General features: G+C 37.8%; 1 protein-coding gene across 8 annotated transcripts in view; it reads left to right on the top strand.

Moving 5' to 3' along the window:
- The first annotated feature begins 8,039 nt into the window (after positions 1-8,039).
- Positions 8,040-18,460, top strand: part of LOC110494446 (ephrin type-B receptor 2) — a 156,998-nt gene continuing 146,577 nt past the window's right edge. For 4 of the 8 annotated variants that reach the window (XM_090205868.1, XM_036950497.2, XM_036950498.2 and 1 more), the window contains exon 1: positions 8,283-8,471. In XM_090205868.1, the coding sequence (XP_090061994.1) occupies positions 8,420-8,471 (52 nt within the window). In that variant the 5' untranslated portion in view covers positions 8,283-8,419. Of the gene's footprint in view, positions 8,472-18,460 lie in introns of all 8 variants that reach the window. The other 4 variants (XM_090205869.1, XM_021569486.3, XM_021569487.3 and 1 more) reach the window with 3 other exon arrangements.

Here is an 18,460-nt window from a genome sequence, read left to right as displayed (position 1 = left end):
AGAGGTTAGAGCTCAGGTGTGAGGCACCACCAGGATCAGGATGCTTAGCATAACTGTACTACACACTGTTAAGTAATGAGGGATTTTCCCTGGCCTGGCCTCACAGCCAACTAGCCTGGTGGCTGGTCCTGGTGGTGGGGGAAGGACTGGCCCACTATGTTATAGCACACCCAGTTAGCCAGCACTTGGGGGACACCAAAAATCAACATGCAGGGAATCCTCTTAGCTTTAATGTACTGTTTTACACACCTCCATCTGTTGCACCAGGGGACTACAAACAAGAGAGAAAGAGAGAGACACAGAGAAAGAGACATAGACAGAGAGCAAGGTACAGAGAGCACAGAGAGACGCTTTGTGAGAGTGAAAGAGCTGTCCTAAGCTGTGGTCCATCAATGACCAAATGTTCAGCTTGTATTTCTGATCAACTGTGTGGCCTTATTACCTTTTGACCTCCTTTGTTTTACATAACTCATACAGTGGGGGAATCATTGCCTGCCTGTGACTTGCTTCTCTATGTATAGGGCTACGTCAGAGCGATATCATCAATAAATCAATGATTTATGTGGGTGTTGCTGTATCAATTAGGATTAATCTTATTGCGAACGTTAAAACCCTGCAGCCCATGATTGATAGCAGCCATGTTAGGTACTGTCTGTGAATGTCATTTGAATAATTTTTACAGGTAGCTATTATTTTTTTTCAATGGCGTTTACATTTACATGGCCTTCAGAAAATATTCACACCCCTTGACTTTTTCCACAATTTGTTGTGTTACAGTCTAAATTTGTGTCTAGCCTACACATAATACCCCATAATGTCAAAGTGGATTTATGTTTGTAAAAAGTTTGACAAATTCATTTGAAAAAATTATAAACTGAAATGTCATGTTATGGCAAGCCAATAATAGTGTTAAATAGTGTGCAATAATAGTGTTTAACATGATTTTGAATGATTTACCTCATCGCTGTACCCCACACATACAATTATCTGTAAGGTCCCTCAGTCGAGCAGTGAATTTCAAACATAGATTCAACCACAAAGACCAGGGAGGTTTTCCAATGCCTCACAAAGAAGGGCACCTATTGGTAGACTTTGTAAAAAAGCTGACATATCCCTTTGAGCATGGTGAATTTTTAATTACACCTTTTTTAAATCAATACACCCAGTCACTACAAATATACAGGCATCCTTCTTAACTCAGTTGCCAGAGAAAAAGGAAAACGCTCAAGGATTTCACCATGAGGCCAATGGTGACTTTAAAACGGTTACCAAGTATAATGGCTGTGATAGGAGAACATTGAGGATGGATCAACAATTTTGTAGTTACTCCACAATACTAACCTAATTGACAGAGTGAAAAGAAGCAAGCCTGTACAGAATCAAAAATATTCCAAAACATGCATCCTGCTTGAGATAAGCCACTAAAGTAAAACTGCAAAAAATGTGGCTTAAGAAATTAACTTTATGTCCTGAATACAAAACATTATGTTTGGGGCAAATCCAACACAACACAACACATTACTGAGTATTACCCTTTATATTTCAAGCATGGTGGTGGATGCATTATGTTATGGGTATGCTTGTGATTGGCAAGGACTGGGGAGTTTTTTAGGATAAAAACAAACACAAGAGAGCTAAGCACAGAAAGAATCCTAGCGGTGAACCTGGTTCAGTCTGCGTTCCAACAGACACTGGGAGACAAATTACCTTTCCAGCAGGACAATACCCTAAAACACAAGGCCAAATATACACTAAAGTTGCTTACCAAGACGAGATTGAATATTCCTGAGTGACCTAGTTACAGTTTTGACTTAAATCAGATCGAACATCTATGAAAAGACTTGAAAATGGTTTTCTAGCAATGATCAACAACCAACTTGACAGAGCTTGAATCATTTTTTCATGAATAATGTGCAAATATTGTACAATTCAGGGGTTTGTACTTACCCAGAAAGACTCACAGCTGTATTCGCTGCCAAAGGTGCTTCTACAAAGTATCGACTCAGGTGTGTGAATACTTATGTAGATTAGATATGTCTGTATTTAATTTTCAATACATTTGCCAAAATGTCAAAAAACATGTTTTCACTTTGTCATTGTGGGGTTTTGTGTGCAGATGGGTGATGAAAAATTGTTAATACTTTTTAAATTTAGGCTGTGAGAGAACAAAATGTGGAATAAGTCAAGGGGTATGAATACCTTCTGAAGGCACTGAATTATTGTGATAAAATTTGCTTTCTGGCTCCTAAAGTGCCTACACCATTTGGGCCTGTCCCCTTCCATAAACCAATAAAAATGCTGGCTGTGTAGACTCTGCTAGGTAAGTTCCCTGAGAACATCCAGGGTGTATCAACTCAACACATATCAATAATGATATTAAGATTAACAACTCTTTTCACCACTGCTATTATACTTTCCATACCTCTAAGGATCTTTTCACCTCATTCATGTAGTCGTCCTCAGTTGATTAGGCTAAATAATCCAATTAAACAACGCCAAGACTTTTGCCCCATGTGATTAAACCTGGACCAATTGACTTGGGTTCAATTCAGTTTTTGGCAATGGGTAAAGGAACACACTGGGCAGATAATTGTGGAGGATAAGCACTAACTATCTCCTTCACTCAGTGTGGTAGAATCAACACTCCCTACATAATGTACCAACTAGGCGTTTAGTAGTCAATATTAAACACTACAGTTTGATAAATACTGTTTGGTATATGTCTGATTGGACTGCATGTTAGACATCAATCTTTGACTTTCACTAACACCAACACTGACTAGGTATGGATCTCCATACGTTTTTGTTGTATCCAGTACTAGGCCAAGTCCTAGTTAGCCTGCTAAGTGTGGTATTGAGGAGGGAGGTTAATCCACAGGCACATGGTATCGCCAGATTAGAGGGCCATGTAGATCTTCTCACTCAGAGGTCAGAGGTCAAGCACAAACTTGACAGAGAGCAGGATAGTTCTCGCCCTCTCTCCATACCCTGCTGCTAATATTAGCTATGAGTTATACCTCATCTTAAGCTCTTTCAGGCTGAAAGTGAAATCAACTCCATTTAAGAGAGAGTATTCTGAATGGTAAAGTCAAAGTAGAGTACTTTTAAGGATACTTCTGATCTGCATGAACTCCTTTCATCCCCACACCTTCATCTTTCTCTCATATCCAACTTTCTCCGAGATAATTGAAAGTTTAACCCTATGAGGTAGGAGTTTGAAGAGAAATAGTACAATCTACAGTCATACTAGGGAAAGCTCACCTTAATCATGTTTTCCTTACATTTAAATAGTATTGTTCGTGATCCATGGTAACAAGAAAACATTTTATTCAACTACTTAAATGTACATTCTGAATGTTTCCTTGTTGCAAGCACACAAAGCATGATTATGTTCGCAATTCTACTGTATTTAAGGAGTTGTGCAGAACAGTAGTCTAGAGCTACTCCTCTTAAAGCCACAGTAATCTAGATTTAGTCTCAAATGGAACATTGCACATTGCAGAAATGTTCTTTTAAGTACTTACCCTTATGTAAAGATGTAGCAATGCAGCACTTGTAAATGAAATATGCACACAACCTGTCAGCATCTATTGCTTAACTTGTTTGTCATAATGCTAACCCTGATTTACTGTACCATTCAATAGCCCTAAGTGCACAAATGTTCTCTTTTTAAACTCTAGATGGCACTATTGATGTAATCAGACTGATGCCGTGTCTAGCAACACAGCTGAGGAGACATGGTCTATGATCTTTAGGTCAAGGCATATTTTACAGGCAGCAAGAGAAAGCCTTCTATTCAGTCCTTCCAAATTATTACTTTGAAGCCACAACAATGAAACCACAACTCTTGCCTAGATTAAATCCATATTCACTCAGTGATAATAGTATATCTAGATTAGTTGGACTGAGACACTGTAAATTTGCTGTCGCTATGCTACATCATTATCCAATCTCCAGTGATTTACAAAGGCCTCTAGTCCAGTCAGTCTCTGCATCTGAGATTAATTGAGTTTAATACAGCCAGTTCAATAATATAACCATGTGTTTCACCACTTGGAAATAATTAAAAAAATGATTGGTTTTATACCTCTACTTTGATTGTTACATGTGTTTTGTATATATATATATATATATATGTACATTTATGTAAACAAAAATGTATGTTAAATGTCATTCATATGCATTTTATATATATATATATATATATATATATATATATATATGTGAATATATGAATGACATTTAACGTACATTTTTGTTTCATTTTGTATCTATTTTCAAGGATCTTTTACCTTAATTATCATATTCACAACATACTGTACACAACCAAGGAACATGGAAACAAAATGCACGTCTGAGATAAAAAGATTACAATACCTGTCTTGAAGCCCAAACATGCTTATTTGTAGTTATTATCAAATGAAAGTCAAAAAAAGACAAAGAAAATGCATGGGTGTATGTTGTGAAATAACCTTTTTATCATTGAACTTTGTTTAGATCCTTTGAAAGGTTAATGTTTTCAGGATGTGTAAATGTGTACTGAAATAGAAAAGCACAAGATCATTATTCAGCCTTCATAAAAAATAAAGCTATGGTACAATAGAAATCCACAAACCAATCAATAAAATAATGCAATGGTAAGAATTGTATTAATATACACTTTTGGATATAATTCACAATTTAATGAATTTGGAACATTTCTACATGTATCAGGTCCTGATTGTAAATGTACATGTCAGTAATATAGTTATATAAAACACAAAGTACCATATTATCTCAATTATATTAATCTGTGCCTCATATATTTTCACTCAGAGACTTAGTAACTGCTCTCACTGTTTAATGGAGCTAGCTAAATGGTTCTAGGCCTACTGTTAGCTAGGACATATCTACTGTTAGCTAGGACACATCTACTGTTAGCTAGGACACATCTACTGTTAGCTAGGACACATCTACTGTTAGCTAGGACAGTTATTTAAGAGCGTTCCTCCTCAAACTCTACTATTACAAAGAGAGGTTAGATATGGCATAAATATTTATGCAATACATCATTACTATAGAAATCTTTGTCTCAACTCAGGTGGTCTGTCTGTGAGTATCTTTGCGTATTTTTGTTACATATATACAATGTCTCGGTTTGGGTTTATCTTTTCCAAAATATATACATTTTAAAACATAAAAAAATGTATCCCTGCATTCTGATGGGTGAGATGAAATACCCTTGTACGGATCAGTGTGGGGCAAAGTCTTGTCTGTAAGAAGATTAAAAGTGACTTTCATTGCCTTGTCAATGTTTTGGGCTAAATACATTATAGGTTGCTATTGCTGGCATCATATATGGCCCTTTAGATTTTATGAAAATTATGGGTAACACTTAACATTAAGATGCTCTTGTTGTAACACTGTAATTACACAAAAAATATATATCTTTCTATTTTTGATTGATTAGTATCTTACACTGCTAAGTATGCAAGATAATATTGTGATCGGCCAAGGGTTTTTCTGAGATATTCACCACGGCGAGCTAAACCTGCAATTCCACGCTTTGTATTTGCCAACGCACTCTAATACTACTGAAGATGTGAAATGGAACTCAATTCACAATGTTATGCTCACAGGGACTGTATATACAGTATGACCAATATATCATAAAAGACAATAGACCTGTTTATGTTTATGGCTGCTTAAAAGAGGCCTGAGCTCCATTTTAACACAGCCTTTCTCCCAGTGTCCATCATCTCCTCAAATAAAACGTATTTGTGTATTCTTTACCCATCATGCCTCAGCATCTGTACAGTCATTTGAATTTCACTACCAGCTGCTGAAACAGGAAATCTGTATTATACTGCTTTAAGGAAATTACAAAATTATGTTTGTAGCTTGGCACACATAAATTCAGATGTCATTGTAGGTTGGTTGACAAATTACATCTTAAAATTGCTTAGGCAACAGTATTTTGATGGAGAAAAAATACAGCGTGGAATTTATATATTTAATTTATTCATATTTCTCCCCCCAACAGTGTTGCCATTGATGGCAGTGCTAGTCTTTGATGTGCCAACTTCAGGGCTTAGTTTGATTTTAACAGCTTGGGGTGATCAATTGTGACTTGTTTTCAAGCTACATTTATACTTTGAGACAAATACTGTACCCACATGAGCAAGAATAATGTTGTGATATTTGTAGAATGTTTACTAAATTCTGTCACCTACAGTCGTTAGGTTTCATCAAAGTATATTAATTTGAGTAACTTTCATCAGTATACTGTATTGCTCATAGTGTAATAGACAGATGTTGGAATAAAAATACTAACTACAACAAATTTGGTGAAAAGCAAAGGATTCATTCAAAAAGGAATAGTTTATGTTTACAACAACCTACTGTGGCATGTTATCATACATCATTTTGCATGATTCAAATGGGACAATAACATAATAATTTTCAAAGACAACGTTGATGCAGTGGTGCAAATGTATATGGATTGTACAGCTCAAATAGCTTGCAGTGTAATACAACTCTTGCAATCATTGTGATACACTGCATTAATAACATGTACAGGAAGCCTACAGCATGCATGTTTTCATTCTGAAAATGGAAAACAAAATGGCCACTATTACTCATATGAGATGCTGAAAAGTTGATCAAAAAACATATACCGGTAGTTCCTTTAATCTTCATTACAGATTCTGAGAGTAAAGTACAATACCATTGATCATATTCGTGTCATTATCACAATCAGTTGTTTATATATTGTTTTCGGGAGGTTCGGTACACAGCAGCTTCTAGAGAGGATGTGCAGTCCTTTCCCCAAACTCCACCACCAGATAATGGTATGAACTATTAAACAAAAAGAGCTGACCGATTGAATCTACAGTGCACAAACGCAGGACCTGTCACTCTATGAGGACCTGATATCCATACCTGACTGCTTTCAGGGGATTCCAGTATGTCTCTAAAAAGCAGAGAGGAAGCAATAGGCCACACTGAACACTAACTTTTTCATCAGTTTGTAATCATCATACTTGTGAGGATGTTTAGATGATAACAAACTGATGTAAAAACACATTTTTATTGATCTGTTCGTCAATAAAAAAAGATTCAGTTATTGTGCTCAAATTAATTACAGTAACCATTTAGAACACAACTGATTTTTATGATACAAGATTCCTGATTATTTTGTGTTATAAAACATGAATATTGATAAAACATTAATTTCATTTCTTGAATATGATACATAATTTATATTAACCATAATTTATTATTGAGAGATTGTGGAGGATTAGCATTAGTTGATTCGATCCTTTCCTTGACAATAATGGCTCATGAAAAACAGCAGCATCCCATATTAGACACAGCAAAAGCCTGTGCCCTGTTGGTTACCGTTCATTTTAAAAGCACATTTCCATCTAGTAATTTGAATGGAACACCTATTACCGCTATTAATGAAACAGTAGTTGGAATATCTAAAGCAGAGGATTTGAGCAAAACATTTGGATTTTCAGGATATCAACTAGTGAAAGATGGGATTTATGAAAAAGGTATTTCTTTATCACTGATACTATTGCTATGTTTTGGCAATGTTTTCTTCCGTTGGTCCAAATGGCTCACATGCATGTACAGCAGATGGCTGTATTGAACACGCATCCTATATCAAAATTACTTTGAAAGATTTCACTTCTACCCCTTATCTTAATTGAACTCAAGACATAATGATTTTGCAAATTATACTACTACACAAACTAGCAGACATACACTTTCACAGTGGGTTTTCCTTTCTAGAAGAGACCCTTCTAGGCTACTGGACCATTAAAAATAACTTACTCTTTATTGAATTATATAATCCATGCTCCTTGTCAAGTGTCAAGCTTGTAGTATAAAATACATCACTGACAACAAAATACACATAAAAGTCGTAGGCAGAAAACATTTTGCTTGACTATTTGCGTAAGAATCAAACATCATTGGTCATCCTTCCACGTGATTCTAAAATCCTTTATTATCAGACAGATGAGGCAGTTAGCGATTGTATCGTCATGATTGACAGTAGGGATATAGTGGAACTTCTTTTGACAGGTGGAGAGCATGCCATTTACTACAACTACAAGCATAACCAAAAGGCTTAGCTTATGTATGTTATATTTTAGGGTTGGATCATAGATATATCTAATATACACATATCATACATTTGAAACCTGGAGCAGTTTCCGATGCATGGAAAATGTTATGTTTTACACGGCACCCCTCTGTTTTGGTTTCGTCCAAACTTGGTTAAGATTTGAGTTATTTTCTATGGCATCTGGTTCACTCTGTTGAAGGTGAATGTCCTTTCGTGTCAGTCAGCATTTGCTGTCAATGGCTTTCATGATTTATTTTATTTGAATGTCTGGGCTTTTTACACTTTCGTCCAAAGAAACCAATAATGGATATTCTATGGATGTTATGGATAATACCCACTGTAATAGCTGTAGAAGGTAAGATAATGTTTAAAGCTCTTTGAATAACGTCTTGCCGACGGGGCGAAAGAGTTGCTGATCACATCACGTTGAGTGGTTGAATTGATTTTAACGAGAACGTTCCGGGGGCGACTGTACATTGTGGCAAAGGCGCTTCTTTGAATTTTGTACGGAAATAATTAACAATAGCTATATGAGGGTTGCACCGATCATGCCCGCATCCTCTCAGGTGTGGAAATGTCCAAACGTATTGCTTGTCATGAAGGACATACCCGTATGCTTTTTACTGTGCCATTTAATACATGTCAAGTCAAAACACCGCTATACTTGTATATTATTTCAAACAGTTCAACCGTGAACAAGAAAGTACACGGGTTACTTTATGATGCAGCATGGCGTTTTCCCCTTGTCTGCAATTTGTAAAAGAGCAGCGTGAACAGTCAGTAGGCTATACATTTTCTGAAGATGATTGGGTGCAGTAGGGACAGTTATGTATTTGATTAATGACGTCCCTGTTGTATAGTTTAATACATTTGTTGGCATATTCTAATTGTGCTGTGCACTGGCCGGAGCACACAGGCTTCGCTCGCGAATGATGATGAGCAGCGTGTTCAGTGGCACAATAGAACAGGTACTTCATGAGAGCATAGCGCTAGGGTAGCCTACCAATATTTAACCACCACCAAATACAACGTAAGAAAATGCCTCCGTAGGTTGTTGATAATGTGCCTTCAGCTAATGTGATTTGTCACAGAACATGCGTCTTGTTATTTATTTTAAAGATATGCACGGCCTCTGAAGGACTCGTGCATCTCTTTAAAATATATCACACTCTTTTTTATTTTGCCGGGAAAGCCAGTTAAGAACAGCTAAGAACAAATTCATATTTACACTGACTGCCTACATAGGCCAATTCCCGGACGACGATGGGGACAATTGTGCGCCGCCCTATGGGATTCCTAATCACAGCTGGTTGTAACACAACCTGGAATCGAACCAGGGATTCTGTGGCGACGCCTCAAGCACTGAGATGCCGTGTCGGGCGCAGGATTCCAACCAGGATGTATTAAATACATTCCCAGTAAGCATAAATATGCAACATGTACTGTTTACCAATCCTATTGTACTTAGCATTAGCGTCATATTCACATGGTAGGCATTTTCATGTTCGTGTAGTCTATTGTATAGATAGTAGGCCCAACCTTTGGAGAGAAACAATGTGCTGTGCTCCTCATACCTTGATAGGCCTTTTGAATTGACAAATAAAACGTAAGAAATGTTCAAACTGGACACACTCTTTTCACGCCACTTCAATATAAAGTGATTGTCATAGCCGGTTAGGAGAAAAATTTTGCTAACCCTAACTCTTTAACTAACCTTAACCTCAGTCTCCTAACCTGCTACATTAATTCTACTAACCTGCTGCGTAAGTTCTCCTAACCTGATATGAAAAAGTCACTTCGGTATTGAAGTGTCTTGAAAATAATGTTTCCCAATTTCAAGCAGCATATCATTTAACTGGGATATTGGAAAGTTATGTTTCCTGAATTGTTACATAGGCAGGCCTAAATATGCCTGGAATTTGTATTTTCCAGTTGACATTATACGTATACAGTAGGTAGGCCTACACACATCCAATGTCATGTGTTCCTCTGGCAAAATAAAATATATGGTAGTGTTTAGGCCTTTGTGTCTGAGCTTACGGCTTTTGATATTGAACGTCTATACATAATCATTTTGTAATGCTTTGATTGTTTATTTCATTCTTTCAATGCAAATAGTAGAGATGGTGCTTTTTCTTGTGTCCTAAAATACCAATCTATATGTATATCTTTGAACGTTTACTGTCATTTGTAGTCGACCCTGCTGTGCATTTGAAAAATATTTTTCTTTCCTTATTAGTTAAACATAACAATTTAACCTATTAGAGAAAAACTGTTTGCAAGACCCAGGTTCAAGGAACCACACTTATATGCCATTTATACAAATATTTTAATTTTATAAACAATGGCTTTGTGTCCTAGCGAATAAATAATATATATATATATTCTTCAATAATATATATATATATATATTTAAACCTGGCTTGATCTGGTATATTTACTATATTGTTACCATTAATTCTTCTTCTTCTTATTATTATTCAAATTACTGGAGTTAAATTATTGTTATTTTGTTTACTAAATAAGCAAATCATAATACAGAGAGGATTGTTTTCAACATTCTACTTGAGATAAATCAGCTAAGGCCAGACTTTTCGAATAGCTACGTCTTCCGGTTCGCGTTAGCTCATGAAAGTTGTTAATTTACATTTTCACTTTAAATGAAGAATAAAGCTTGAATGGGAAAAGCTTATGGCTGTTCACCTTTAGAAGGTTAGTGATAGAATGAAGTTGTTCTCTCTTAGTGCAGCAGTGTTCGGCCCTAAGGTCATGAGTGAGATGGAACCCCAGACGACAGTAGCTGCTTTTACATTGCTGAATGAATCAAGTTTTTATTTTTTTTGCATAAAAAAAAAAGGATGACAAATAATAACAGACCAATGTCTTTCTACCAATTGCGTTGAATAGAGTGGCATGCTATTTTCTCTTTCTGGAATGCAAACGTGGCTAGATAACGTATGAGACTGCAAAATATATGAAGAGACACTGACAGCCATGAAAAACAGGCATTTATTTTACTTTTAGTCAGTGGGAAGCTATCGATGGAAATGTTTTGTATTGTGCAATATGGCTATGTCTGGCAGGCTAATACACATAATATGCTGTCATTTAATAGGCCTATTTTATCAAGTGTTCTTGATGAAGACATTTATTTGGCTATTCTCTTTCAGAAGAAATGTATTACTTGGTCATTTTCAATGTAAAACAAATAATATATTTACCCTTTCAGACAATAATGGCTGCATGGAAGAAAAGGCTGTTTTGTTTCTGGAGAGGCAATTAAGCTAATAGTGTTACCCTTTTCATGTTTTTGTTTACGTAATTGAGAAGTAATTACTTACTATTGAACTTGACTGACGATAAAAGTATTGATTTCCAAACCCATTTTTTCTCAAGCAACATTAGCCAGCAACACTATTATTATATTTATTCTATTTCAGTAACATGACTGGTTGGTCTCTTCAATAACCCGTCACAGCCCCCCATCTTACCCTTCGTATCACCCTAGCCGATCATCCAATGAAGTCGCAGGAGTAGGCTATGTATGAATTTTTTGTTGTTGAAAAAGAGGTCACTGTAGCCTTAATCCAAAAAACAACACACCACAGCGAGGAACATCAAACTAAATCGTATTGACGGCTCTGATGTCATGGCATCAGAACATGGCTGCTTTGGCAAAGGTTCTTCTGTCGGGTTTTATATAGAAACACGTCAAAATATTCCCATAGTCCTTCTGACATATATCTTAGATCAAGGCTAATGTTGGTAATTGCATCGTGATATAATTTTTGTTGTTGTTGTGTGTTTTGATGTATAATTTTGAAAGCTAGCTTATAATTATGTACGTAACTGTATAGCTTAGCAATTGAAGAGAATACAAATAGCAATACTTTTTTTTATCTTAGGATAATTATTTAGCCCTACATATCTTTTAATGTACTTGGACAACATACATTGTTTCATATTGTATATTTTTGAATGTTTTTTGGACATAGCAGGTGAACTTTGTCTTAATGACAGATGCTATTCTTTCAGCTACAGCTCTAACATCCATAGCTCTGTATATGGATTTCAGAGTGATCACATTTTGAGAGTGATGTAGCTAGTTATCTTTCAAACCAAGGAAAGGATGTTGTTGGGCTAAAACACTGTGGATTGTATGCAAGCCCCTGTTGATATGAAATCTTCTTGGTAGACCTATGGTCAATTTTAGCAGGTGAGCTTTGATGAATGGAATCGAGGTGCTCAGTAAGACAATTCCTGTTGTCCCATCTGAGCCAGGCATGCCTGTCTATATATCCTCTAATTTTGTTTACCTTTGCATCAGCTGCAGGTGCATTACCTACCTCATGCCAGGTGTATCTATGGAGAGCATCATCATCATCCGCAGCAACAAATCTTACCAGAGCTGCCAAAAAGTATTACCATGGAAGTAGTTGCAAGCCCATTCACTCTTAATGCCATTTAAGGGAGAGTATTATAAAATTAAGTCAATCATTGATTTAATTAGTAAACACAACGCTTATGGCGGTACTAGACCTTTGGTTCTCCATATCTGATTCCGTATCTTATTACCCGTCTGCTATCTCTGGACTGGGTAAATACTGGGTAAGTAATGGACTGTAAAATAAGGTAACCAAAGTTTGAACACGGTTTATTGACTAGCTTGTTTGTGGATTTATGATAAATGTAACAGACATTTAACAGGAAAAACGCCTTGCTTTTGAATACCCTTAGGAGTAACCTAAGGCAGCTACTGTAACGATAACAAAACCATTAACCTTCCGTGGGATTAGCACACAGAACGTCATTTACTAGGTATTCTTGGAAATACAGCCAGAGTACACTTGCTAACAACAACTATCGTTTACTACGAATTTCACCTCTGCAGTCAGTGGTACAAGACCCCAACTACCTTCTGAAACACATCCCGCTACTGTATTATGCTACATTCAGTGAGATAGCATGTTTCTGGCTATATGTATATGTGCAAAAGCCACATTGTGATCTGGTCATGACCATCACCAGAGGTAGACAAACTAGGACACATGGCATCCACGTTGAGGCAGGGTGAAGCCATTTAAGGCAATGTGAAATCATGATTTTTATCGAAATTCAAAAATCACACAAAATGTAAACAGTATACAGTATAACTCGTGCCTCAATAATTTGCATATTTAGATAACTCACATTAGTAGAGATGACTCCATGGATGAGATGCTGTAAAATAACATGGGATCCAGATTAAATATTTAAGGAAGGGAGTGGCTTTTTATTAGCATCAAGTGAAGAGCGATATCTTAGAGTGTATAGGTAAGAAAGGCAGTGGCGGAGGTTTGTTGGCCATAATGCGGTTGCCTCCTCCTATAGGCTACAGCGGAAACCTGAGAGAAAACAAAGAGCTTTCAGTATTTAATACTATCGTGTTGTGTGTCATTTGAAAAGCGTCATGAAAATTTGTATTTTGAGTTTCGCAAATATGTGTAAACTTTCTTTCAAATGTAAATTCAAAAGGCCCATTTCAACTGTACTTGTGTGGGGACTAGAAGTGTTCGCCTAACATGGAAGCATTGTCGTTTTTGGAATAGTAACAAAAGGCAGTGACAGGGGGCTCTGAAACGGGATTAAATCAAGGTAAAATGAGTGACCATACACAATCCTGTGTTTTCTCAGTCTACCCAATGAGCAGATGCAGGGAGCTTGTATGCACGCCAACCACCACAGTAGGCTTTCACAAAGAATCCGCCTCTATTCAAGACCTAATCCATGCTGCCCATGGCCCAGCCATTGTCACTTTGCATGCAGAATTTAAATTAGTGCTGGTACCAGTTGTTTCATTTGAGAGTGGGTGTCACATTTCGGGGACATCCATGGGCTACCTTGAGGATTAGTTTAATGCAAGGGTATCCGAGGGCTCAGAGATTTTGGCCGATGGCAAGAGGGGATGCTAGTTTTACAAAAATGTGTTCTCTCTGCATGGCATGACATCATTGTGGCTGCATTTTGAGCTGCCATCTTTTGTTACGGGCTTGTATCAGTGCCTCAATCTCCAACCATGTTCACTACAACATTTGTTCATTAAGAGCCAGTCGGTAAGAGTCTGCCCCCTTTGGTAACATACCATTTAAAACCACTTTCAATTACACTAGTTATTCATTTCAGTCTAGTAATAATTTGATATTCCTTAAGTTAACACAAAACCATGTTTAGATGGACAAATTTATTTTGAAAAGGCACCCAGTCTATTCCCAATATACTTTTTTTTTTTTATAGCAGGCCTCGGGATGGTCAACTGTGTATAAAATAAGCTCTGTTCGGAAAATACTATACGTTTCTCAATGGAATAGTTCTAAATGTAGACTCAAATTTCAACACCAAGAAGTTTTGTTCACACTACAACTACTGTGGAATGGGGACAATTGAGAACCTGTGTGTTACATAAACAATGTGTTCTTCACTCAGGATCACTTATGTTATGGGTCTTGGGTTTTGTTTTTCTAGCAGTTGTTAAAGTATAGGTGTGTTGTTTAACCACAGGGCTATAATTGTTTTAGCCCGTTTGGTCTGAAAGTGAGTGAAACTAGCTACTATGACTAATGCCCCTGTTAGAGTTTTTTCAACCAAACATTAATGACACTGTTAGGGCTTGTATTGAACATGAGTCAGATTGATTGCATAATTTCTGAGATAATATCATTATATTCCACATGGTAATGTGAAATCATCCAAGCTTCATACTGCTCAACATTAATTAGTTTATCTAATGAAGTTACACAGGGGTGAGTAGTTTATTCAATGAGAGTAACTGTATAATTTCATTAGCACAGTTTCTGGCCATTACGTCATCCCTGTGGGCTATATCTTGTTATTTTTGCTGATCGGAAAAAACATCAATATTTTGAACTGTCTGTAAAGAGTTCTAGATTCAATTTAAACTGCAAAAGCAACCTAATATGTACGTTTACAGGTAGAACCTTGTTATACCAATTGTTCATTAACCTAGATTCAGGATAGTGTAATACATAACGTAAATATCTCAATCACAAATCTTGATTGACAAATTGCAACCTTCAGCATGTCACATGCTAGATTAAAAACTCAAGCTGATGAGCACCCTCATTGTTGCCTGCATCTTTTAGAATATTTGAAAGCATAAGTCTTCTAGAACTTGAATTGAGCTCAGAGTGTAAATGCAGCCAGCATCAAGCCAGGATACCCTGAGAGAGGTCAGACCTGGTCTCACAGCCTCCCTCCATACAACCCCAGGTACTGTGCCACTGCCTCTCTGAACAGGCCCACAGAACACAAACCCAGCGGATTAGTGTCTGGCTCTCAATGTCCCCGGGAGCAGAGCCCATCGGCGGAGACAAAGAGGGGCTGATTGCGTTGTCATCTGCATCACAAAGGGAAGCCTTTTCCACCTGAACGGTTGCCTCTGCTGCGCTGCACATCCCATCTATCAGCTCCTCTGGACCCAGGTTACATCTGCTTTTAGTTTCTCTATATCTCTGCTTTTCTCTCTCCCTCCCTCTCTTTCTCGGTCCCCTCTTTCTCTTCAGTGGTTGTGATATCAGCAGCTTGACGGCTCACTCCTTAGTGGGGACTGGGCTCCCCAGCCTTCATGTAAGCTGCAGCAGATCTGACCGATTTCAGCCTCCGTCGGTAGTAATGGGCCCAGCATGGTTTATCGTTTTTCTCCCCCTGCCCTTGCTCTTGCTGGCTGGATAGCCACGGTGGGCTGCTCTGTTCTGCTTTGCTCCGCGACAATAGGCAGACGCACAGACTTTTATTTTTACATTTTTAAAATGTAACCTTTATTTAACTAGGCAAGTCAGTTAAGAACAAATACTTATTTACAATGAGGCCTACCAAAAGGCAAAATGCCTCCTGTGGGGTTGGGAGCTGGGATTAAAAATATAAATACATTAAATAAAAATATAGGACAAAACACACATCAGGACAAGAGAGACAACACAACACTACATAAAGAGAGACCTAAGACAACAACATAGCATTGCAGTAACACATGACAACACAGCATGGTAGCAATACAACATAACACCACATGATAGCAACACAACATGGCAGCAACACAACATGGTAGCAGCACAAAACAGACAAAGGACCTTCTCTACTCCTGCCCAGCCGGACCTATCTGTCTCACTCTCTGATATAGACAGAGCACCCTGACGTGATTTCCAGCGAGCAGACATGTTTTATCTGATTAGTGTGAGCTGGGGAGGACCTGGTGTCCTCTAACAGATCATGCTTGTCTTTAGTTATTGGACAGGGCGGTTGAGCACCAACGTGACATGGTACAGTAGAGCAGAGGTACTGTGGGTCTTTGCCTTGTCGTGGGATCAGTACTCTAGTCTATAGGTCTATTGCGACGACTCAACGACTCTACCTTTTGCACAATATTTACATATGAGCCACACATAATAACTACCCCATAAGGTGCATGCAATAATTGTAGATTTTTATGAATCAAATGCCTGAAAAAAAGTGTTACAATTATACATTCAGATGGCTAATTTGAGGACATGACATTTAAAAGTCATAAAAAAGAGAACGTTATTAAAAAACCTGTATGAAGAGTGATACGGGAGGTATTTGTTGGCATCTTATTGCATTAGCCTAGTGCTGAGGGAATTAACAGAGATAATGAACTGATTTGGCCCATGGCTGTGACTTGACTGCATTCAGAGAGCAGGAGCTAATCTTTTGTTGTTCCCAGATTAATTCAGATACAGCGTAAATCAATTGTATAACCTCAGACCCTCAAAGGGCTCTAGAGTAGCTACAGTTCAGACAGTCAGATTGGTGAAATGTACTGTAACAACAAGGGTATAAACCTAGCTCTGGGCTGAAATTACACGGTGTTAGATGTGGCCACAGAGGCGTGTTGTGCTGGAAACGGTTAAAGAAGTAGGGGCCATTTTGATCACCTGGAATGCTAATATAAATAAAGTGCTAAAATGGAGAGTTAATAGATAACAAATCTCAAAGGCAGGGGTCATGTCACACCCTGACCTGAGATATCTCTGTTTTCTTTATATTTTGGTTAGGTCAGGGTGTGACTAGGGTGGATACGCTAGTTTTTGTATTGTCTAGGTTTTTTTTTTATGTCTAGGGTTTTAATGGGTCTAGGCATTTGTATGTTTATGGTGGCCTGATATGGTTCCCAATCAGAGGCAGCTGTTTATCATTGTCTCTGATTGGGGATCATATTTAGGTAGCCATTTCCCTTTGGTGTTTGTGGGTTCTTGTTCTATGTTTAGTTGCCTGTCTGCACTATTCATATTAGCGGCACGGTTCGGTTTGTTATTTTGTTGAGTGTTTGTTCTTATAATAATAAAGAATGTACACATACCACGCTGCACCTTGGTCCGATTCATACGACGAACGTGACAGGTCATCACAACAGAAGGGTAACAGCACTTCTTCTTTGCAGTTAATCGGCTGTAGTCCAATTACTCAGGACTGCCTGGGCCAGAGGGGGTACTTTTCTGCACAGACGTGGCCCTGGTAAGCACACATGGATTTTCAGATTATGTAGGGGTGGCAGGTGATAGACTTTATGGCAGTTTTGCTTTTTAAGTATTTAAGGCTAGGGAGAGGTTTCCAGGTTTGAGTTTTTCTTCCATGTAGGAAAACTGTCATTATCAGAAATGGAGTCATTGTTGTGGGTTGAGGCCGAGGTAATCATCTCCTTTAGAATTCTCAGACTTCTCCAGACAACCTCATATGGAGCTCCCTCATCAATCTGCGTAGAGCCCTAATCAATAGCACAAGCTTAGCAAAGATTTAACCCCTAGCAACATTATATGGAGGAACATCAATGAGGGGTTATTACAATTTTTATTTTAATAACTCGTATGATAAACATTCTATTCGACAGAGTAAGCACATTCATTTGCATAATCATCTCTCAGTAAGCAGATTCAGCATGGGGCCGATAGACAGCGGGATCTGTCAAATGTGCAGTTGTAATAACTCCCACTCAGGCATTAAATTCATGTCTTGCACTTGTTCCAACCCTCCATTCATTGCTATTTTACCCTAATTCCTACCCTGTAAAGATTTTTCAGCAGGAAACACTACCCCTAAAACTCATGCCCACGTTTCGAGAGAAGCCAAAAACGGAGCAATATGTGTCCACTGGGCTCGATGAAACCATGTCTGCGATCATTGTTGCCATGAGGTAACACAGCTCACCGAAACAGGAGCACAATATAGGGATTTGAGGCGTGATGACCATTTTCCATACCTTCCTCTGGCTCTACGTTCCAGATAGTAATCACAGTGGACCATTTGCGAGGGCAGCTGGAAAATCCATAGAGA

The sequence above is a fragment of the Oncorhynchus mykiss genome, chromosome 17, assembly GCF_057628025.1.
Source record: "Oncorhynchus mykiss isolate SJ-2025 chromosome 17, ASM5762802v1, whole genome shotgun sequence".
In the NCBI taxonomy this organism is placed as follows: Eukaryota; Metazoa; Chordata; class Actinopteri; order Salmoniformes; family Salmonidae; genus Oncorhynchus; species Oncorhynchus mykiss.
Note: the sequence above shows the minus strand (reverse complement) of the source record. Positions and strands in the feature narration are given on the sequence as shown.